Source organism: Cetorhinus maximus, chromosome 14 (assembly GCF_964194155.1).
Source record: "Cetorhinus maximus chromosome 14, sCetMax3.hap1.1, whole genome shotgun sequence".
NCBI classification, from domain to species: domain Eukaryota; kingdom Metazoa; phylum Chordata; class Chondrichthyes; order Lamniformes; family Cetorhinidae; genus Cetorhinus; species Cetorhinus maximus.
This window is the reverse complement of record NC_135892.1, coordinates 57,386,549-57,411,492: the sequence shown is the minus strand read 5'-3', so window position 1 is coordinate 57,411,492 and position 24,944 is coordinate 57,386,549. Positions and strand designations below refer to the sequence as shown.

The window sequence follows — 24,944 nt, the reverse complement described above, 5'->3', positions numbered from 1 at the left end:
GGCGCTACATCAAGTGGCAAGGCAGGCACTGACTTCTTGTGCAGGCAAAAACAAGGACAGATGGCTCAGTGAATCAGTGCATAATGGGTGAAGAAGGTAAGGTGATAAACTGGTCTTCTCATTTGAAGCCTATTCATAAAGGTGCAGATTTTTATTTGGATTCGTAGCAGGATAAATTTCCACCCACCTGATTCTCTTCCCTTTTCTTCCCAAAACGTGTACACCGGCCCCTGCGAGTGAGGAAAAAAGTGTTCCCTCACGCAAAAAGGCTGCACAAGAATACAAAATCAGGATCACTCCTGACAGACGGGTATCAGGTCTGGGATACCACATGGTGCTACATCAAGTGAATGCAAAGTATCTTACTGAATCAGTGCTCAATATGGTGCGGAGTAGATAAGGTGATAAAGTTAGTCTATTCATCTGTAGCTTGTTCATAGAGATGCAGATTTTTGTTGTCTGAAGTAACAGCAAGAAAAATTTCCATTCCTCTGAGCCTGTTTCCTTTTCTTCCCAAAACTTGCAGAACACTCCCCAAGCAAGAGAAATCTTGAAATGTGGCTCCCCAAGTAAAATGGTTGGACAAACCTGATATAAATGAATTCAGTATTGATTCCACTAAGGAGTATTTTTGGTACTATGAACTTTCTTGGACAATATAAAAACTTAAACCACAGGATTCATCCATGCATGACACAAGCATTACTGCAATAAGCATCAAAAAAATCAGGAGGATTTCAGCGATGGGAAATGAAAGATTTTTGCCAGGCAATGTCAGTCACTCCCAAGTTAGATATAGCATGCCCAAATGCAAAATAAATCTCCCTTTATTCTGCTTCAACAATGATAAATTACCTACTTTATAGGATCATCTTCCTTCCTCAAATGATTTGAATTCTCTACACATCATAAAAGTAAAAGCAAGCTTAATGGGTTCAGGGGAAACCACTCAGCATGCACATATAATATTTTTGCACTACAGATAGGTGGTGCTATAAATAGTCTCCCATTCCATTGTATAAAGCCAATAACTACTCATCACCATCTACAAATTCCTGCAAGATCTAAAAGAATGGCTGGTGGAATCATGGTATATGGAGGATGCAGAGCATACAAATAAGGAATTCTACACAGGAAGTAAGCAACTGTCCTTCAGTAAACATCTTCATACACCAAGAGAATATATCAAAGTATTTTGGAGTTATCTGCATATCCCTGATAACCTTTGGCAGATTTCCATAAGACATTATGGTGTGCAATACTCAAATTTGAGAGGATTAATCCTTTTGTCAGCTTTCAAATACTATCAATCAGTACCGGGTTAAGAGGTGTACAAGATGTACAGCAGCAACTTGCTGAAGCATTTTTGATAGCACCTCCCAAACTCATCACCTAGAAAGACAAAGACAGCAGACGCATGGGAACACCACTTCCAGGTTCCCTTCTAAGTCACGCACCAACCAGACTTGGAACTATATCATTGTTCCTTCATCATCGCTTAGTTAAAATCCTGGAACCTCTTCCCTAAGAGCACTGTGGGAGTACGCTCACCACACAGACTGCAGCTTTTCAAGAAGGCAGCTCACCACCACATTCTCAAAGGCAATTAGAAATAGGCAATAATTGCTGGCCTTGTCAGTGACACCCACATCCAATGAATGAATAATTTTTTAAAAATACATCAAGATATAGTTGCTTATTAGATAAAAACAGTGCAGAATGCAGTCAGCTGTCCATTTCTATATTGACTGCTTGGTCAGTCAGTAGCTTGCATTAGGTCTTTGCCATCAAAGGAAACAAATAACAGTCAAGACTTGCTAAACTGCTTCATGCAAAAGATATAAAAACTGATGTCTACGGACATCTACACCCCAAGCAGAAGCCTTGCTCCCATTCACATATAAGCTGATAGAGCAATAATTAAGTGTTTGTAATGAAAGAAGCATTATTTTTATCAAATTGGCTACAGTGTGAATGGATTTGTTTAGGGAATTGAATACCTTGGGCAGCATATTACAGGGGGCAGGCGGAATGCCGCCCCCAACCCTAGAAGCAAAACTGGTTTGGAGCTGACCTACTCCTCGCCAGCCCGCCTGGCAGCCATAAGGCACTGCAGGCAGACTAAGTTGTAGCAGTTGTGGGACTCTTGCCTCTCACTGGGGAGGAGGTTCCGCCCTTGGGAGCTGCCAGCAGCTCCATCAGTCCCAACAGCGCCAAGAGCGTATTGGTGGGTGCTGCCAGGACTGCAAGCAGGCCCAAGGAGAAGGCGTATGGATCCCGGAGCAAGCTAAGTCTGGGGTTATGGCAGGGAGGGTTTGGGCAATTTAGAGTGGGGGGTATTGTGTTTTATATAGCAGGTAGATAGGAAGAAAGGAGGGGTGTTCAGCCCTCTAATGTTCTAATTCCCTCAACCTAGCTTCCAGTTGCAGCCTGAACTCCACAAGTGTCTTCGATTCCACCATCCACCTGGTAAGTCTTATCAAATGTAAATTATCCTTTGAATAACGATTTTTTCTAAGATTTGTTTTCAATGTTACTGTTCACTCATTTAAAATTTGTGTTGTTAATCTACTATATGACTAACCTTAACAGTAATATTCTGGGTTCATTTTATTTATGTAATTTCATGCTTTATATAACTCAGTGAAGTTAACATTTTTCTTTCTCAGCATTGTTATGCCTAAGGTTATTAATCTTTCATCAATTTTCACTCCACCAATCCAGGCTGGAATTGAACTTAGGTCCTGTTAATAAAGAGGATAGAGCAATAACCATAGCATCACTTTCCTCCATACACGTTTCTGGCCCTCTACAGTCAGGACATCATTGCATAACCCCAATGACATCTTACACAGATGTACAATCTGATTTTAAAAGAATTACAGTTCTATAAATGTTCCAGAAATCAACGTAAACCTGGCTAAGTGGGATCTGTCTTTTGCTTTCCAACTGGGTGTCCTGGGGTGGGGTGCATGGTGCAAAATCAGAGAATCACCAATTTTTTACATTTCCTATGAGGTATAAGGCAAAAACTGGGGAAGAAAATCTCCAGCATAACACCTCAGCTACACTGTGATTACAGGAGAAATAGCAGGTGAAAACTAATTAAATTTATTAATAGAAATCAAAATGGAACTCTTACCTGAAAAAATCTCTGCTGAAACAATATCATTTTCACTGATATCGCCAACACCAAAATGAACCAGTTTGAGTTTACATTGTTCATCAGCATCATAACCATCTAGGATATTTAGAATGGCTTCTACAGAGCCATCAACATCACCTAAAGGGGAACAAAATACACCTTTAAAATATTTAATCACCATTTCAGTTTATGCTTCTAAGCTTGCATTTATAACCAAGACAGTACAACATGCTAACAATGGATGAAGCAAAAAGGAAAGAAAAATATTCCCCATCTCCAGAACAAACCCTAGCTTCATCTGACATCAGATGGATTGAGACTGTGTGATAGTGGCCTAATAGCCCATCCATCCTTTGAGCCTTCTGGGAGGAAAAATGCCAACAATGCACAATATGCAGAATTTAAAGCAATCAAGAATCCAACATGATTATACTGCACCAGTGAAGCACATCATTATCATTAAGTTCACCCAATGAGAAGTTAGGTTATACAGGTGAGGAAGGCTGCAAGTGCTATCCCCATCTAACTGGGATTATGGTGGGGCTGCAATAACTGGCCTTGGATTAAGGAGGAAAAAATATTGAGGACTTTGGAACCCCCTCTTCTGGAAGTATACACAGGTGTTGGACAAGGACATGATTAGACTTGGCTGCAATACCAGCAGTACTCAATAGTCTGCCAACATTCACTATAGAGGATCATCCACACATGACACTCGGGCAAGGTGTCAGACGACACTCATACTTTAATGAGAAGTCAATGCCTTCAAGATCACATACAGCTCCACTATCGGTAGTTTTGGACCCAGAGCTGCAGTGCAAGATGGTGTATAGGATTATATATGGCTATAACCCCCAGGTTATGGTGGATGATGGGAGTGGGGGCGGTGGATGGTGGGGGCATAGCACAGAACAACATATTAGCACATATCCATTTACCTTTTACTATTATTGGAAGTGAATGCTCATCTATCTCAGTCCTCTCTTTAGGCCTTGTTGCCATGAGATGTTTATTGGCCTTGTACATAGCCGATTTTCTTTGTCTCCAGTTCATGCTACTAAAGCTCTCCCGCTCCTTTTTGTATGTCTCATAGTGTTCCTTCTGTTTTGCTTCAATCACCTCAAAGTCGTCTTTATTTTTTTCTTGTGTCTCAACATACTTCCTCCAATCTAAAACTTCTCTGGCCCTTTGCTGCACAGCCAAGAAGGCCAATTAGAAAAGCGAATCATGTTTTAGCAGATAACTGTACAAGAGGCACACATAGGAGAACAATAAACCTATTCTAAGAAGTCTTAATCTATTGTGAGAGTAGACATATTACAAGAACTAAGATCCATCCCTTTCAACTATTTTGACTTGCTGGATAAAAATGACACTCTCAATACCGATAGATGCTCCCACATATCTACTGCAAAAATGTTCACAGTGATCAGATTAAATGCAGGGATCTAGCCTATCGCATTTAAGCACTTTTGTTTATATATTTCATATGAGCATGTCCTTGTGTAATGGCTCACAGGATATATGCATCATTCATTTTGAACCAAAGAGCTGTAAGAGACTTGATATTTTGATGTGGCCACTGACATCAGATTATGAATTGCAATAGCAACCATCATTTACTGTACACAATATTAGAATTCCATACCTCTGATTCCACTTCAAGAATTTCATCTCCAGCAGATGGAAGTTCCTTCCAACCAACTATCTCCACTGGGGTACTTGGTCCAGCAGTTTTCATTGGCTTATTATTCTCATCAAACATTAACCGTACCTTAGCCCAGCTCTTCCCTGCCACCAGCACACAACCTTTCGTTAAGGTTCCACGTTGGATAATAGCTGTGGTGACTGGTCTATCAAAAGAAAGGTATTTAGTCCTGTTTAATAAATTTCCAGTAATGGATAGGAAAGAAATATTTTCATTTATACAGTACTTTTGATGACGATAGGTCATCTCAAAGCACTTCACAGCCAATTAAGTATTTTTGAAGTATGGTCATTGTTGTAATGCAGGGAAGGTTGCAGCCAATTTGTCCTAAAGCTGGTCCCACAAATAGCAACATGATAATGACTACATAATTTGTTTTTAGTGATGTTGGTATAGGAATAAATATTGGCTTGGACAGCAGGGAAAAACCCTCTGCCTTCTTTGAAATTGTGCCATGGGATAACTGTGTCTTATCTGAAAGCTTGCACTTCCAACAGTGCAGCACTCCCTCGATACTGCACTGAAGTGTCAGCTTAGATTTTATTGCTCAAGTTACTAGAGTGGGACTTGAACTCACGACCTTCTGACTCAGAAGTGACAAAGCAATCACTAAGTAACGGCTGACAATATATAACTGGTTATCTCTTCAAAGATGATTGGATCATCAAAAAATTATCAAGCCTTCTTATGCACTATTTGGTCTGCTGAACCCAATGCTCATAGGTTTTCCCTCACTATGTACAATAATGTGACTGGCACAGAAATTGAGATGTTGCCATTTTTTGGATTGCTGCTCAACCTGCACAGAGTGAGAACCTCAAGGCAAGTAATGCTGCACTGATGACTAGGACAACACAGAAATGGATAAACCAGGAGATGGTTCATCTTCGAGGTTTATCCATTGCCATGTCCTTCTAATCATCACTGAGGACATAGTATGCCTTCAACTCGTTTTTCCAAAGTATTTTATACAGTTTATTTTTGCCAACTAAAAATATTGACCATTTTTAGCCAAAATATGTTTTCGAAACTTCGAAATTTTGTCATTCAAAAGATCACTTTGACAACACTTTGTATTGCCTTTTCATAGGATTTCTAGGTTAACGATCTAGACTTGACATTAGATGCACAGAATTGCTTGCAGAAGACATGTCAAGTCATTTCAATGGTGTCTGTTTTACATCAATGCCTCACAGCTCCTCAAAAAATTGAAAGTACTAATGACTTATAAACCTTTGGCTTGGTTTTCAAGAACATTTAAATACAATACACTCCCAGTGGTATAACATGATCTTTATCACAAGACAAATCCAGGGAATTTCCAAGGATCAGAAATTAAACCTCTAAATGGTATTCACCCATCTAAGCTCTTCGACATAGTTAGCTAATCTGGTCTGTGGTGAGTTGCTAGCAATGTTTCCTCTTGCCAGTTTTATACTGCCAATTTTCTCCCCAGCTTCCTCTCCTGGAGGTGTTGAATCCTTGCTGTTACATTTCCACGGATATCAGTTATGTTTCAGTACCTAATTCAAATAGCCATTATCAGTCAGGTGTGAACCTTCAGAGTGATGGCAGGTTAGTTGACACAGAGGGGTATCTCAGCTAAATTAATTCCTATCCTCATCTGATATCTATAGATTCAACAAAGGCCTGGATTATGATGAAAAAAAGCTGGACTCTTGCCTGCTTTTCCCTTCCCTAGACCTCAGGAAAACCGATTTAGTGAGGTCAGATTTTCAGGATTTTGACTGGTCCAAAGTACGCCACTATGCAAAACATGTTTGACTCCAATCCTGGATAATGCTGGAAGCTACCCTACTGTAGCAAAATCAATTCACTTCCATAAGCCAGAAAATGTTCAATCTGATATCTAACTTGGAAAGATTGGTGGGGCAAAATGTTTTCTTGTTAAAAATTGCTGGGCACAATCTTACCAGCCGCGAAGGGGTGGCTTTGGTCGCAGACGTGGGACCACATGTGTCAATGGCACATTGGGTCAGCCACCCAATGTGCTCCCGCCTCCAGCTAATTTTGATGGAGGCAGGTGAACAATGGAAGCAGCTACCCAGACGCCAGTGTTGGGTGGCCAATCAATGCCTAATAACTGGCCACTTGAGGCCAGATTAGAGATGCTGCCTGGATCTTCCTGGCAGCAGACAGGCCTAAGCTGCAGGCGAAGCCCATCCCTGGAGAATATTTCCTGGCAGCTGGCAGGGGCCAGCAAAGCCTCTTGTATTTATCCCTCCCTCTCCTGGTGCCACTTCTGCCACAGGACCACAGAGCGTCTGGTCCCCATCCACAATGATGGCTTGGCAGCTGTAGCCACAAATAATTTTTAAATTTTCTGACACCTTGAAGCGCCTTTGTGTTCTGCCTGCCGCAACAGCGCCCACCTCACCTGGTGGGGCTGTCGGCAAAACTATGCTGCAGGAACTCCCACTCACCAGTCTGGTGCATGTTCTGCCCGCCGCTCTTAATTAGATGATGCTCCCGGAGGCAACCTCCTAATTGGCCACATCTGGTAACATCATACAGGCATAACCAACAAGTTCAGGACTCAGAAAATCTTTAAAGAAGTTAAGAGTCCACCCACTATTACCTCATACCCTCTCCGGATCCGGATGAACGACAGAGAAAATTTTGGCCATTATCAGAAGTAAAATTAATTTTCAAGTCCCAAGCATATAAGTATTAAGTATTCCAATGCCCAACAATTAGCGGAGTTAAGATTTCTTTAATGAATGTCCATCTACAGCTTAGAAGGCAATCTATTCCAAGCTTCAATCGCTTCAAAACAATTTTCTGAGAGGTGAGAAAACACAGCTCGATGTAATTCTTTCTCCCGTCTCAGTGCTGCTTTTTAGGGATGTGTCTGGCCTCCACGCAACACCAACTCATGAGGTTGGGCACCTTAAAAACAGGAGGATTTTGGAAATGAACTTACATCCCATCACTACATGCTGTCTGGATTAGGTTTAAATTATTTGAGGAACTTAATGGTGAGGCAGTGATTTACTTGATATGAAAATTCATTGCAAATATACGGTAAGTAAAAGTATTATTATACAGCGTATTTAAGAGAACAATTTATATACATATCAATCTTGGATATAGTGCTGAAAAATCAAAGACTCAATTTTTTCTTTACTAATATGTTACAAAATATTAATGCTCCAATTTGGCCAACTTTTATTTATGATGTTTTAGGAAGTACATTACCAACTTACAAAGACAGTAAGTGTATCATTAACTTACTCACCCTTTTCCTTTATCATTCCGACATTCAATAACAGTACCCTCAACAGGTCCTGTACAATCTGCTTTCAACTCCAGCACTTCCGACAGAGCAATAGTAGCCTCAGCCAAAGCCATCAAATTGTCTCCCTAAGAAATGTTTACATTATATTACAACTTACAGACACAGTTCCAAAGCATATACAATTCCAGAAATCCAAAATGCTTCCATTTTACCTTTCAAAGGAACAGTCTATTATTGTTATAAGCATATAAACTAAACTAGTTGTGCCAGAATTGGAAATACGTACTCTCATGTTTACAAGAATGGGTTATTTCATAGCAATGGATGATACATTGTTTGAGTAATAGGCAAATAAATGGGATTTATCCTCTTACTCTAAACTGTTTCACTAGCTTTGCCTAATTAAAAGACAATAATAAGATGACACAGCATGTTAGTGACAAAATGGTAGGGTCGAGGCACATATTCTGCAGATGGAGAGTTCTTAATTTCAATCATGCTGTCTGGAAAGCTACTGAGCAGAGTTTTAAGGAGGAAAGAGATGAGATTTAAAAAAATCAAACTAGATGTTAATTCTTCCCAGACTGCTTTCATTGACTGCAAATGGCTGGTTCAACAGTGAGTAGTTCTGAGTAAATGACTTGGTTGTCAGTCTTTTTTTTTGTCCTTTTTGACTGTGTAGCACTAAGGAACCCAATGCTGGCAGGTGGAACATGTTTGAACAAGTGTGGTAGATGTGATAAAGTTACAACATTCAGCTGGAGCAAATGAAGGATGCCATTGAAAAGAATTACCTTGAGGGCTGAAACATTTATGGACTGAACATCACCACCATATTCTTCACAAATCACATCATAGGCTAACAATTCTTTCTTTACTTTTTCATGATTTGCTTCTGGCTTGTCACACTTATTTATTGCCAGAATTATCGGAACTGCAACGAGAACAGTTAAAATTAGATGGGAATAAATAATATGGTGCGATATTCAAAGATATTTGGAAATCTACGAATAAAACATTTTCATTATTACCTATTTTTGGACCATCAGTTTCCATAACCCCTTATTCATTTACACTGACTAAAAATGGAACCTTTTTTCAGTTAAGTTTAGTTAACTGCAGTAGAATGTCACTAGATCCAGAATCAGGTGATTGAAAGAGTTGCACTTCAAATTGGTACCGAGCAAATTAATGAATATACTAGACCCATTTCAGCTTGATCTGAAACAGACTGTGCAATGCTATATATAAAGAATCAAATGATCTGTATGGTTGGGGGGCACGGGTGGGTTAATAATGCAATGTTAATAAACAGATTTGCTAATTTCATTATAACTGGAATTGTTCCATTCAGTTACATGGAAAATGATACGTGGCACAAACAGCTTTCAGTATCAGTGAGTTTTATTGTATTCAACAAAAGAGTTTCTAAAACACTACATTGGATCCACTTGCACATTTTGCCTACTGTCACGGACAACAGGTGATGATGCAAAGGCATCAGGAAACCTCATGTTGTAGTTGTTGAGCCCAGAGTGTATAGAGATATTCGGCCAGTGGCTTGGAACCATTGAGGAGACGTAGCCAAGGAAGGGATGGGCTGATGAAAGTATCCTACACGCATCACACAAACCAGATGTAGGTGCCTGGGGCATGGGCCGCAGACATAGACTCATGGAGATCAAAACCTTCGACCCAGGACAACGGGTAATGTAGCTCACAACTGCACCTTGTTAACTACTGCTCAGATATTGTAACATATCAAGTCTTACTTTTGCAGAAAAAAATATATAATCACTAATATATTTCATACTGAATCATTTGGAACTGAAGAGTCAAAGGGTTACTTGGCCAAAATCCAAGGACTTTAATATCCTACATTCCCTTTGAATACTTCATTCATCTTTCTCTGTCTTTTTGTTCATTTTCCCCTCCTTTTGCTTCACCGTTGGTGTAAGCCTTTTGGATCCAACTGTAATTTTGATCTCAAACATTGTTGTCTCTCATTCCTTTCAGCTCCTTTAAAAATTTCCTCAAAACCCATTTCTTCAGTCGGGCTTGTAGAAATCTCTGCTAACCTTCCTTCCTAGCTCAATGTTCATTTTTCCTTATGCTTATCTGTAAATTGTCATGAGACAGTCTTCATATTATTGAAACTCCACTCCAGAGAGTTGAGTGCACATTCCAAGCTAACACTTCAGCACAGGATTGATGGAGAGCCATCCTTTTGGATGAGGCATTAAACTTGTAGTATAAGGGTCTGGCACATAAATGATTAATGTGGGACTGACTACAGTGCCGTCCACACAGTGATGTAAGAGAGCACATGAACCAGACCTAGGGGTTAGTGTAGTGTTGTACAGAGCCGTGTGTAGAAGCATGGAGAATGCTCTTAGCTTGCACCTTTACTATACCTAAGTATTTATTAACTACTAGAAATTATACACATATTGTTGAGTTACCTAAGACTACAAATACCTTAATAAGACCTACCAAACTATGCCCTACACCTTACAACAAAACTGAGACTCCATATGTTCTCTCAAGTGAAATAAAAAAATCCATGACACTGTTAGGGATTGGAGGGGGGTTAATTTAAACAGCCCTGATTTTTCTCCTCCTATCCACCCATAAACGGAAAGGTGTTTTTGATTTTTGATTTCCCCTTTATAATTGGTGACACATTTTCCCAACCCTTCAGTTTTGCAGTTACCCAATCCTCTATTAATAACTCCACAACAAACCCGAGATTAAATTAAGAGGGGTAATTTATTTCACACACACAAAATGTGGGAAGGGGGTTTGCAACCTCCGCTCCTTTTTTGCATTCATACAATAAAAGAGGGATAAAAGAATGAAAGGGGTTCAGTGCAAAGACCATGATAAAAATAAGAATTATGGTTTCACATGGGTCCAGAGTCCAGAATCAATGTCCGAGGAAGGTTCTTTTAGGTGGCTTTGTCTGGCAGAATTCCTGGTCTTGGTCTTAGGAACTCAGTTGCAAGTTTAGTCCATTGAAGGTACAGCAAAGTATTTTTGTATCCTGGGTATTAGTTCACTCTGTAGGCGAAATACAGGGTTCTTTCTGGAAATCAGACTTGGAGAGAGATGGAGGTTAAAGGTAGGCTGCTAGCCTGCAGTCCGGTTCTCTTCAGAAGTTAAACCACAAATAAAGATAAAATTGAAGAGCTGTATAATTAAAGGAATTCAAAACAGCTCAAGTCTTGGTCATGTGACAGGGTGGTTTTGGGTTGAGCTATTCAGCCTGGTTGTAACCCATTGTGTTTTGGAGCAGGTAATGGTGGGGCATAAGCACAACATTGGAGAGTAGGAGTCACAAATAGCTCTACCTTTGTCCATAGCTGGCTGGTGCAGATTTATCGTCTACGAATTCTTTGTGTTGGCTTAGTTGGAATGTTTATACAAGTCACATTCCAGGAGGATGATGAGGTAGCCTTTGACCACTGGAACAATTTAGAATCTTCCAGAGCTACGAGCATGTGATCAGTTGCAGCCATTTTATCAGCCCGGCAATTGTTCATTTTGAAAAACAGGGAAAAAAAATTTCTCAAGTCACCAGGCTGACATAGCTGTATATCGTTTTAGTTCTGATGAAGAGTCATACAGACTCGAAATGTTAACTCTGTCTTCCTCTCCACAGATGCTGTCAGACCTGCTGAGTTTTTCCAGCTATTTTTGTTTTTGTTTCAGATTTCCAGCATCCACAGTATTTTGCTTTTATCGCTTTAGTCTTCCGGGTGGAACAGCACTATTCAAAGACAAGTGCCCTTGCCAATATTAATGGGGGTAAGGCACTCAGGTCTGTCACTGTTTGGGTTGTCTGTGAAGGTCCTGATGTTCCAGGTTTCAGATTTCATTTGGACAAGTGGAAGATGCCTGTGCCTGATATCTTTTAACATGGTGTAGTCGTTGCATAGCAACTACCACATGGTCTCGCAGAGTAGGGCCATGGTCTAACGTCAAGGGGTTTCCAAGACATGTGGGGGTCAGGGCCTACTATAAGCAGAGTCTGTGCATGGTCTTCTGCATATGTCCTGTGGCCAGGAACAGGCTGAAGCTGTAAAACCAGTTGAAGCAGTAGCAAGATACAGCTTCAGTAGGAGACTGATGTCTCTCAATCATTGCAGTGGTGGGGAAAGAGCAGTAGACTGACCTGAGATACTTTAAATATCTTCCAACCAGCTCCCGCTCAAAATACCTCCCCCTGTCAATTAAGGTTAATGGCAAGATCCTGGAAAACGTGGACCATTTTCCATATCTTGGGAGTCTCCTCTCGAAGGTAGACATAGACGATAAAATTCAGCATCACCTCCAATGTGCCAGCTCAGCCTTCAGCTGCCTGAGGAAAAGAGTATTTGAGGACCAGGGTCCCAAACCTAGGACACAATTTATGGTTTACAGGCAGCAGTGATCCCCACGCTCTATATACTTCGGAGACTTGGACAACCTACACCACCTTAAAGCACTGGAGAAATACCATCAGTAGTGCCTTCACAAGATCCCCCAAATGCAGTGGCAAGAAAGGTGGTTCAACAGCAGCATCCTCTCCCAAGCCAACTTGCCCAGAATCAAGGAGCTAAATTATTCAAAACCAGGTCCACAGGGCAGGGCACGTCATTCGTATGCCTGACACCAGACTCCCAAAGCAACTACTTTACTCGGAACTCAGTCGCAGCAGGAGACTCCTCGAATGGCGGAAATGCTTATGGATGTCCTCAAAGCATCCTTGAAGAGGTCAAACGTCCCCACCGACTCATGGGAGACCCTGGCTTGTGACCAATGAAATGGAGAAGGCCCATTCAGGAAAGCATCAAACACATAAAAAGACTTTGTCGGGAATGCGCAGAGGCAAAATCGAGGTATTGGACGGAGCACAGAAACCTCCAAACAACCTATCTACTCAACACTTCAAGCACCACCTGACCCACATGTGGCAGAGTCTGCAGATCGCATATTGGACTTATCGGCCATCTCAGAACCCATCAAACCAGAGTGGAAGCAAGTCATCCTCAATCCTGAGGGACTGCCGAAGATTTATCCCTAAATAAAGCTCACTGAAAAAAGGTTATTTAAAAGGTGATTTATCACATTGCTGTTTGTGGGACTTTGTTGGGCACAAATTGGCTGCCAGGTTTCCCTACATTATAATATTGACTGCAGGAACTCACCAAGGCTCCTTGGACAGCACCTTCCAAACCCACAACTGCTACTCTCTAGAAGGACAAGGGCAGCAGACACATGGGAACACCACCACCTGGAAGTTCCCCTCCAAACCGCCTTTTCAAAAGCAATTAGGGATGGGCAATAAATGCAGGCCTAGCCAGCGACACCTACATCCCATGAATGAATGAAAAAAAGACACTCACCATCCTAACTTGGAACTATATTGCTGTTTCTTCACTGTCGTTGGGTCAAAATCCTGGGACTCCCTCCCTAACAGCATTGTGGGTGTAACTACACCACATGGACTGCAGTGGTTCAAGAAGGCAGCTCACCATCACCTTCTCAAGGGCAATTAGGGATGGGCAATAAATGCTGGCCTAGCCAGTGATGTCCACATCCCAAGAATGCTTTAAAAAGACTACACTTCGAAGGTACTTTATCAGCTGGAAAATCCCGATGTCATGAAAGGAGGCCTATAAATGCAAGTTCTTTCTTATTATGAAACCAATGTAAATAAAGCTACCACTAAATTTCCCACATGAAATGCAATAATTTTTTTAAATTTTGTAAATCATGGGACATGCAAGTATTGACAATGCTGATAATATCTGGTAGCAGTAATGCAAATACAACAACGATCATTGATGGAATGAACTAATGGGTGTATATTATAAGAAATTAAAAATTCCTGGGGACTGGACTATAATAAGTTATCACGTCACAGGATCAGAATCACATAATCACAATCTTTATCCATTATTATTAATTATTATTACGTTATCCATTCAACTCTGAAATCTAGAGTTGAATCCATTCTAGAGTGTTGGTATGAAATTCTCTTTTCTCTAATGACTGCAACAGTCTTGCAGGAAATTTGGGCAAAATCACACCAGTTCAGACTTCAGGGCACAAAACTGGTCATAAATCACTATATGTGTGCAATCTCGGCTTAAGGCCAAAAGTTATGGATAAAACCCAAATAGGAATTTTGGCATGTTGCTGGTTATACATGAAGAATACTACTCAAGATAAGAGCATATAGTATTACCACACAAGTTAAGAGCATATGTTGTGGGGCGGGGGAAAGGCGGATGATATATTAGCAAGGATAGAGGGCTGGCTAACAGCAGGAAACAGAGTTGGGATAAATGGATCATTTTCAGGTTGGCAAACTGTAACTGGTGGAGTGTCGCAGGGATCAGTGCTGAGGCCTCAACTATTTATGATCTATATTAATGACTTGGATGAAGGCACTGACTGTATTGTGGCCACATTTGTTGATGATGCGAAGATAGGTAGGAAAGCAAGTTGTGAGGAGGATACAAAGAGTCTGTAAAGGGATATTGATAGGTTAAGTGAGTCGGCAAAAATTTGGCAGGAAGAATAGAAAAGCAGAGTATTAATTAAATGGAGATAAATTGCAGAATGCTGTGCTACTGAGGCACCTGGGTGTCCTTGTAAATGAATCACAAAAAGTCAGCATGCAGGTACAACAAGTAATTAAGCATCAAACTGCCTTTATTGCCAGGGGGATAGAATGTAAAAGTAGTGAAGTCTTGCGACAACTACACAGAGCAATGGTGAGACCACACCTAGAGTATTGGTGTGCAGTTTTGATCACCTTACTTAAGGATGAACATATGTGCATTGGAGGCAATGCAGAGAAGATTCACTAGGCTGATTCCTGGGATAAAAAGGTTGTGCTATGAGGAAATTTAAACAGGTTGCGCCTATACTCATTTGTCACGAACAGAATGTATTTGCTCTCTTATCACCGGAAATCAGTATGTTTTGTATGGAAAGATATGTGTCTTTTATTACTCTAGGACTCTGTATTCTAATTAAATAATTCAGCAGCAAGCTTTTTAGAATTTAACATAAATGTTATTTATTCTCACACACTTACCCCGAATTAACAGAACCTCACACACACGGTCTCACACATGCACACACACACACAAAGATTGGATACAAATACAGGTTTTACAGATTACAGTCAATTCAGTCTCTGATTTACGATTTCCAGTCTCTCATGTTGCAGGTCTGTGGTTTCTTTAATGTGTTCAATGATTTAAAGTTGAAGTGAGGGTCTTGTAAAGAAAAGGGTTCACAGCAGGTTGAGGTTTCTTGTAGTCAAATATCTAGGAGGTTGGTTCTCAGATAAACTTCAAAACTGGAACAGGCTGCTTGATGACTTATGGCTAATTTCAGAGTCGGATTCTCAGACTGGCTGACAACTGATGGTTCTCATGGATCTGCTGGGTCCTGGGATAATAAAGGTGCAGTCCCTGAAACTATTCTTGATCACATGACTGCTGGGTTAATACTTCTGAGGCCCACCTAATCTAGTTTGGATGGGGGAGGCCATTGTGATACAATGGGAAGTTGATAGTGGCTATTGAGTTTTGATCTTCCCTTTTGTCCAGTATGAAACATGCAAACAGGCAGTTCGGAAACTCCATAGTCTTTAGGTTTTGGCCCCATCCTTAAACAATGAGTTGTGTGATTTCCACGAATGGCTGTGAGGTGCCCTCATCTAAGTCCATACTTAATTAGCTATTCATCAGAGATTTCATACTGTCTGTAATCCAAAAGATACATGAATTGTGATAGCCATTGTAACAGCTTGTTTATGTCCAATTTTTAAAAGTACTGACTAAAGGTTCTAATATGATATGCCTTTACTGGACATGGCACATTGGAGTTTCGAAGAATGAGAGATGATCTTATTGAAACACGTACGATTCTGAGGGGGCTTGACAGGGTAAATGCTGAGAGGATGTTTCCTCTTGTGGCTGAATCTAGAACTGGGGGCACTGTTTCAAAATAAGGCATTTCCCATTTAAGATGGAGATGAGGAGCAATTTCTTCGCTCAGGGGATTGTTAGTGTTTGGAGTTCTCTCACCCAGTGAGCAAAGGAAGCTGGGTCATTGAATATATTCAAGGCAGAGTTAGATTGATTTTTGGTTGCCAAGGGAGTCAAGGGTTATGGCGGACACGCAGGAAGGTGGAGTTAAGGCCACATCAAGTCATCCATGATCTTATTGACAGGCAGGGCAGGCTCAAGAGGCCAAATGGCCTTCTGCTGCTCCTATTTCTTATGCTTTTACATTCTTAATGATCAATGACCACTTTGGCAAAGTGCTAGTAGACATCTAGCTATTAGTGTACCACAGAAACGTCTTTGAGGGAGGAAGCGGAGATTTTTATTTCTTTTTGTGATAGATTATATGTAGGCTTTGGGATTTTCACAAGAATATACTGACAATACTGCCAAGTGATCCCCTTCTTCAATATTTCTGCAGGCATAGTAATGTAACGTTTAAGGTACCAGCAACCCACAAAATTTAAGCTTAAATTCCATCATAGTAAATTGTAAAACTGAATGCAATAATTTTGGTGATTTTTAGGCTGACACCAGGAAACAGTTACCTCACATGTCATGGAAAAAAATCACTACTGTTTGTCAAGGAAGGAAACCCACTATGCCTAGGTGTGCTGGCATGTGACTCCAGACCCACACTATGTAATTGATTGTTACTGCCCTTTGAAGGACTTAGCAAGCCTCTTAATTATAAAAACAACTCTAAAAGAAACCAAAGCAAAAGCAAAAAACTGCAGATGCTGGAAATCTGAAAAAAAAAAAGCAACTGCTGGAAAAACTCAGCAGGCCTGGCAACAACTGTGGAGAGAGTCTGCTCTGCAGAAGAGTCACATGGACTTGAAGTTTCTCTTTCCACAGATGCTCCCAGGCCTGCTGAGTTTGTCCAGTAATTTCTGTTTTTATTCTAAAATAAATCACACCACTTTCTCAAGGCAATTAGAAGCATTGGATATTAGCCACTTCCCAAGAACAAATGAAAAAAAAACTAAACATTAATTGAAACATGTATTACATATAACTAATTTTGTGGTCTACAAACTCTAAACATTTGAACTTACCATTAAAATTTTTAGCATGTTGAATTGATTCTATGGTTTGCTTCATTACCCCATCATCTGCAGCAACCACCAATATCACAATGTCAGTCACATTAGCACCGCGGGCCCTCATTGCTGAAAAGGCAGCATGGCCTGGCGTATCCAGGAAGGTTATCTTTTCACCAGATGGCAAGTGCACTGTGCAAACAAGTAAACACATTTTAGTCATCACACAACAAAAAGTACAAAAACTTTTAATTAATTCAGCAAATGCAAACAACAGCAAATCTGTGAAGATGTTTGTTATCAGGAAGGCGCTAGTAAATTGTTGTTGTAAAGAAATGGATAGTGCAGATATTAAAAGGTCAAACATTCACGCTTTAAATAAATTACAGAATAAGTATTCCACCTTCCAATGAGTTTTGTGCTATATTAAGTGCCTAAATATTTTTGACATGCTTCATTTTCACCTTTGAGTGCACCCAGTCACTTAGAAATTTTGGTTAAAATCTGATGAAGTACATACACAAATATTCCATGGAATGATATTCCTCTTTAAGTAAAAGAGTGAATGCCCATTTTTCCATCATTAACAGCCCTCCTACAAAATCACGACTTTGAAGCATGATTTATGTGAATGAAACTCAACTAGTGGCTGATAAACTACATAAAGAAAAAAATAGGCATTTTCCAGTCAAAGAGGAATTTCAGCCCTTTATCAGCAGTCTCACTGGTACCATCTGAAATGCAACAACTTGCATTTATTATTACCTTTAATACAGTGAAATGCCCTCAGGGACTTCACAGAAGTGTTATCAAAAAATATTTGACACCGAGCCACATAAGGGGATATTAGGGCAGAGGAGTTTGTTTTAAGGAGCATCTTCAAGAAGACAAGAAAGGGAGTGAGGAGGAGGGGGTTTAGGGAAGAAATTCCATTGTTAGGATCTTGATAGCTGAAGGCACGGCCACCAATGGTGGAAAAGTTAAAATCAGGGATGGTCAACAGGCCAGAATTAGAGCAGTGCAGATATCTTGGAGGAGGTTACATAGATAGTAGCAAGGCCGTGGACGGATTTGAAAACATGGATGAGAATTTAAAAATTGAGGCATAGCATAACACGCAGGTCAGCAGGCACAGGAGTAATGGGTGAATGGCATTTGGTGTGAGTTTAGGATAAGGGCAGCAGAATTTTGGAAGATGGGAAGCCAGCCAGGAATTCATTGGAAAATCCCAGAAGTAACAAAGGTACAGGTGAGGATTTCAGCAGCAGGAGAACCTTATCTGTGATTGATCCAAGGGAGTAAGGCGGTGGCAAGGTCAAAGGGCTGGCCATAAATAGGGTTGGGGAATTTGTATGGAAGGAAATATTATAGTAGAAATGGCTTTCCCTCAATTCAAGGAAGATGTTTACTCAAGGTTGTGAATTTCTGCCCTGGGTCCTCATGTGACTGAACAGGTCGATTCTCAACCCACAGATCTTTGCGCAAATCGGGCAGAACGTCCCAGATGGTAGTGGGATCCAGAGTGCAGATTTAATTCCTTTTCTTTCCTTCTCTGCCATCTCTCTGCCTCATCATTAAGGTGTTGAGACTTGAGGCATGGTGTAGCTTGATGGACAGGTTATCACCATTCTGAGTGATTGGTAGCAAATTCCTCACAATCATTGAAGTCAATACTGCTGTGCTTTAAGAAGAGCTTCAGAATGTCTCTGAAGAGTCTTCTTTGTCCTCCCCTGGAACGCTGGCCAACTGAGAATTTAAAAAACCGAACAGAGTGGGATAGACGATTTTCAGTTATGCAAACAGTGCCCTGTCCATCAAAGTGATTTTGCAAGAGTTTTACCTGAATGCTTGTGGACCTGGCTTCAAGAACGACACTAGCTTTTTATCGACAATCCTCCCATTGAATCCAGAGGATGTGGTGGAGGCATTGCTGATAGAATTTCTCACTCTTGCTGATACGCAGTCCAGGTCTCGCTGTAGTACAGGAATGTGGTGATGACACACTCATCATTTGTTGACTTGCGGTGGTCTTTGCTGTCAAACGCTCACTGCTGTAGCTGATAGTAGGTCGAACTGGTGCCATTGATCTGGTGTTGGATCTCCGCAACAATGGTGGCCTTTGAGACAGGTGGCCGCTAATGTATGGGAAGTGCTCAACATATTCAAGAGTCTCTCCTTCAACATATACGGGAGGTGGAATATTTGGCTGACCAGGTGTGCGTTGAAATACGAGTTTTGTTTTGTCAACATTCAAGCACAGGCTGAGTTTCTTGTAGCGAACTAGAGAAATTCCATCAGCAGTGCCTCCTCCGCTTCCTTCTGATTAAATGGGAGGACCATCAAACAAAGGCTAAGGTCCTTCTTGAAGCCAGCTCCACAAGCATTCAGGCAAAACTCCTTCCGCCTTCGCAGCTGGTCTGCTTTTTGGAATAGGAAGTTTCTCCATGGATTGCCACCTTGACGTAGTGAAAAGGCTTGTGTGTTCCAATGATCCCTTGAGCAATGGCGTCGGGAGTTCCTTGCTCCTGGTAGGTCCACCCAGGGTGACAAGGTCAGAGGGAGGTGCCAGACAAAGTGCAAACCAAAAATGGCAGAACGGGCGCAGAAAGACTCTGTGTTTCACCAGCTGCAAAGGAGGAAGAAGCGGGAAGGTGGTCCCAGTCATCAGGGTTTGACACATCACTGAAATCTGACCACCACCCATCAAGGTCGTGTTTCTCTTCCAGAATCACCCTGGAATGTAAAGAAAATTCCTGGCTTCTTTTCACTACTGCAAACCATCTTTTTAAACCCCTCTCCCATCTCTTCCACAATAAGTGTGTAGAGCACAAAGACTTCTTTGTCACTAAGATTGAGATGACCTAAGCGTCTGCCTCTGCCACTTCCCTCCATTCCACCAGCCCACTGGGCCAAGCTTCCTCTAAAGTATCCTGCTGGCACCAGCCCTGAGCTTCCATCTTTCCCGAGTTTCTCTCCTATTTTCGCTCATGGTCTCTCTGAACTTAACTTGTCCACGAAGCCCATCTCCTGCTCCCTTGACCCTATTTCCACTCAACTGTTGATCACTGTCTCCTCTCTGAAGTCCATGAATGTGTTATCGCCATACAAATCTGTGCCAATCCTTCCTGGAACTCTGTGCTCGAATCCCTCAAATCAGGTTTATACCCTTGCCACAGAACCGCATCAGCTCATACTAAAGTTGCAAAGGACATGCTATATGACTGTGACAAAGGTAAACTATCCCTCCTCCTCATGTCTGCAGTCTTACACATAGTTGACCAAACCATCTTCTTCCAACATCTCTCAACTATTGTTCAGCTAGCGGGACCATTCTTGCTGTTTCCATTCTATTCTATCTAATTGTAGCTAGAGTATCACTTGTAATAGCTTCACTGCCCGCCTCCCACACTGTTAGCTCTAGTGTCTCTCAAGGATCTATCCTTGGTCCCCTTTTATTTCTCATCTACTTGCTGCCTCTGGGCAACATCATTAGAAAGTAGGGCATTGGTTTTCACATTTATGATACACCTCTCTACTTCACCATCACATCTCTCAACTCCACTGTTGCTAAATTATCAGGCTGCTTATTCTGCATCTAGTACTGGATGAGCAGAAATTTCCTTCAATTAAATATTAGGAAAACTGAAGCCATTGTCTTCAAACCCCACTCCAAACTCCATTCCCTAGTTACTGACTCCATCCCTTTCCCTGGCAACAGTCTGAGACTAACTGTTCGCAAGCTTGTTGTTACACTTCACCCCGAGATCAGTTCCCGACCACATACCAGTGCCATCACTAAGACTACCTATTTCGCCTTCTATAAAATTGTAGAACTCTGCACAAGTCCAGGGGCATCTGCTGCTGAAACCCTCATTTATGCTTTTGTTACTTCCAGATTTGACTATTCTACTGCACTCCTGGCTAGTTTCCCACATTCTAGCCTCCACAAAACTGAGGTCATCCAAAACTCTGCTGCCCAATTCCTTACATACACGAAGTCCTGTACACACATTAGCCCTATGATCACTGACCTAGCTCAGCCTCCAGTTAAGCAAAGCCTTGATTTAACAATTTTCATCCTTATTTTCAAACCATCCCTATCTACGTAATCTTCTCCAGCCCTACGTTTTGAGTCTATATGATTCTTCTTCAGAGCTGAAGAGAGGTAGAAATGAGTTGGGTTTTACGCTGTTGGAAAGGTGGGGGGGTGGAGCAAACTAGAAGGTCAGGGATAGGTTGGAGATTAGGAAAGATTAAATGACAAAGGTGTCATGGACACAAGGTATCTCCGAGATATCTGAGTTCCTCTAATTCAAGCCTCCTGTGTATCCCAATTTTAATTGCCCCACCATTGGTGGCCATGCCTTCAGCCCCATGGACCCTAAGCTCTGGAATTCACTCTTTAAACCTCTCCAGCGCTCTACGTCTCTTTCCTCCTTTATGATGCTCCTTAAATTCTACCTCTTTCACTAAGCTTTTGGCTATCTGCCCTAATATTGCCTTACATGGCTCAGTTTTGGCTTTGGAATTCTTTACCCCAGAGAGTTTTGGAGGTTGAGTCATTGAATATATTCAAGGCTGAAACAGATAGATTTTTGAACTATTGAGAAGTCGAGAGTTATAGGGCAGGGTGGGGGGGGAGGGGGGTGGGTAGGTGTGAGGAAGGTGCAGGGGACAGGCAGGAAAGTGGAGTTAAGGCCAAGATCAGATCAACCATGATCTTATTGACTGGCAGAGCAGGCTCGAGAAGCCATATGGCCTACTTCTGCTCCTATTTCTTATGTTCTTAGTGTCAAATTTTGCGTTGTAACCTCATCTTAGTGATGGTGGTGCCTGTTGTTGTTGTTATTAGCAGGACCCAACAGTTCTTTATATGAAATAAAAACAGAAAATGCTGGAAAAACTCAGCAGGTCTGGTAATATCTGTGGAGAGAGAAACAGTTAATGTTTTGAGTCTAAATGATTCTTCTTCAGAGCTGAAGAGAGGTAAAAATGTGATGGGTTGTACGCTGTTGAAAGGGTGGGGGATGGAGCAAGTGGGGCAAAATAGAAGGTCAGGGATAGGTTGAAGATTAGGAAAGATTAAATGACAAAGATGTCATGGACACAAGACAAAGGGAGTGGGGATGATACTGTTAAAGATTAAAGCAGGTGTTAATAGTGGCACAAAGGTCAGCCGTGTCTGAAAGCAGGAGCAGAATGTGTTAATAGCAGAACAAGGGTCAGAACTTTCTGAAAGCAAAACACACCACAGACTGGCACTGAGGGGGAGCGGTGGAGGGGGGGATGGGAAAAAAAGATCAAAATGGAGAACAGAATTCATAGCCTGAAGTCATTGAACTCAATGTTAAGTCCAGAAGGCTGTAAAGTGCCTAATCGGAAGAGGAGGTGCTGTTCCTCCAATTTGCATTGGGCTTTACTGGAACATTGTAGCAAGCCAAGGACAGAAATGTGAGCATGAGAGCAAGATGGTGAATTGAAATGGCAAGCGACAGGAGGAACAAGGTCATTCTTGAGCAAAGGTGTTCTGCAAAAAATTTACTCTCCCAATGTAGAGGAAGCTGCATTGTGAGCAGCAAATGCAGTAGGCTAAATTGAAAGAAATGCAAGTGAATCACTGCTTCACCTGGAAGCAGTGCTTGGGGCCTTGGATGGTGAGGAGGGAGGAGGTAAAGGGACAGGTGTTATACCTCCTGCAATTGCATGGGAAGGTATTGTGGGAAGGCACCGATATGATCCAGCAGACACGGCAGTTGACTGCTGTATCTGTTCAAGTCTGTGTTGTATCCCTTGGGCTTAAGGTAGGGAAGGTAAGGGCCATACCTGGGGAACAGCCAAAGTGAGAGAGACTAATTGTTGCAGTGGGAACTAGGCATCAATGGCCTGGTAGAGCAGATTGGTAATTGCAGAAATATCAAGGTGAATGAAGGCCAAAGGCTAGACAGTTGGAGCTTTGAAACAGCTGTTGTAAATGAATTGGGAGAGGTTTTTTTTCCAGGGGTGGATGCAGAAGGAAGTAGGGTTAGAAGGGGGAAGGGAGGTGTGGGTGGAGGGCAATACAAGGAAGTGATCAGAAATGGCCTTACCTGTGATTGATTGGTTGAGAATAGCGCAGTCACATGCGATGGCAAGGCCGAAAGAGTGGACGCAAAAATGAGTTGGGGAGTTTCTATGGAGGGAGAGATGAAGGCAAGATAAGAGGGCAGTGATCTTAAGAGGAGAGATAGTTGAGGTGGAGTTTGAAATCACCGAGATTGAAGGGGGAAAGCAGTGAAAATAACGTGGCAAGAAACTTTCTCTGGTATTTGGCTGGATGGTATAAAACAAAAATTTTAAATGAATTGAGGGAATGGAACAATATGAGATGCTCAGAGGAGGAGATTTTGCCATAAAAGCCACATCACCACCATGATGGTCTGGGCAGATCAGGTGGTGGAATGTATAGGAGAACAATGAGACTACAGCATCCCTTAGCCTGGTTTCTGTCAAGGCCACTATGTCAACGCATTCATCCACAGTAAGCTCATGGATGGAGAGGGCCTTGTTCATAAGTGAAGAGACACCATTGAGGGGGATGCAGAGAGGGGCTGTGAAAGCTGATCCGCTGGCAGAATCCCCACAGGGTCAGCACTGGAAGGCGTAAGTTGGACAGGGAGAAGATTGGCAAGAGAGCCACTAATGGGTGCACTGGGCAGGAAGGTCATTGACAGTGTAGGATGTGGCAGTTGTGGTCACTGCTCCTAAGGACATATTCCTCAATGAGGCCTATGGAGGATGCCAAGAAAGGCACAGTGGAAAGCTGTAAGCTTACCAAAGAGACAGTTAAGGCTGGGATGGCAGCAGGACAGTAGGAAGACTGAGGAGTGCTGCATGTTGGGGAAGGGATTTGAGAAGGCAGAATACTCAAGAGGGAAGGAATTAAAGAAGGCATGAGGTCAGGAGGAATAGAAACAGAAAATTTATGACACAGGAGGCCATTAAGTCCATCACGTCTTTGCTAGCCAAAAATAGCTATCCTGCTTAACCCCGCTTTCCAGCTCTTAGTCATATCCCTGTAGGTTAAAGATGTTCAGGTGCATATCCAAGTATTATTGAAACATGATGAGAGTTTCTGCCTCTACCACCCTTTCAGACAGTGAGTTCCAGACCGCACCACCCTCAGGATCAAAAAAGTCTCTCTTAATTCTCTTTTAATCCTCTGCCAATTACTTTAAATCAAGGTTGTCCAACATATGGTCTGCGAGTCAGAGTCCGGCCCAGTGCCAGGGCGGGGGGGAGGAGCCCGCAGCGGGCGGGGGGGAGGAGCCCGCAGCGGGCGGGGGGGAGGAGCCCGCAGCGGGCGGGGGGGAGGAGCCCGCAGCGGGCGGGGGGGAGGAGCCCGCAGCGGGCGGGGGGGAGGAGCCCGCAGCGGGCGGGGGGGAGGAGCCCGCAGCGGGCGGGGGGGAGGAGCCCGCAGCGGGCGGGGGGGAGGAGCCCGCAGCGGGCGGGGGGGAGGAGCCCGCAGCGGGCGGGGGGGAGGAGCCCGCAGCGGGCGGGGGGGAGGAGCCCGCAGCGGGCGGGGGGGAGGAGCCCGCAGCGGGCGGGGGGGAGGAGCCCGCAGCGGGCGGGGGGGAGGAGCCCGCAGCATGACGAGCTAGGCACCAAATTAAGAAGCAGAACCTCAAAGGTAATCATTTCTGGATTATTACCTAAGCCTCGTGCAAATTGGCATAGGACGAAT

The 24,944-nt window shown here is 42.4% G+C and overlaps 1 protein-coding gene across 6 annotated transcripts in view; it reads right to left on the bottom strand.

Annotated features, from left to right (window-relative positions):
- The window catches only part of mtif2 (mitochondrial translational initiation factor 2), a 68,975-nt gene that overhangs the window by 4,616 nt on the left and 39,415 nt on the right, over nt 1-24,944 (bottom strand). For all 6 annotated transcript variants that reach the window (XM_078556939.1, XM_078556940.1, XM_078556938.1 and 3 more), the window contains exons 6-11: nt 17,240-17,416; nt 8,907-9,046; nt 8,113-8,237; nt 4,794-4,998; nt 4,084-4,336; nt 3,143-3,283 (exon numbers count right to left, since the gene is read on the bottom strand). In XM_078556939.1, coding sequence (XP_078413065.1) covers nt 3,143-3,283; nt 4,084-4,336; nt 4,794-4,998; nt 8,113-8,237; nt 8,907-9,046; nt 17,240-17,416 — 1,041 coding nt within the window. The remainder of the gene's footprint in view (nt 1-3,142; nt 3,284-4,083; nt 4,337-4,793; nt 4,999-8,112; nt 8,238-8,906; nt 9,047-17,239; nt 17,417-24,944) is intronic.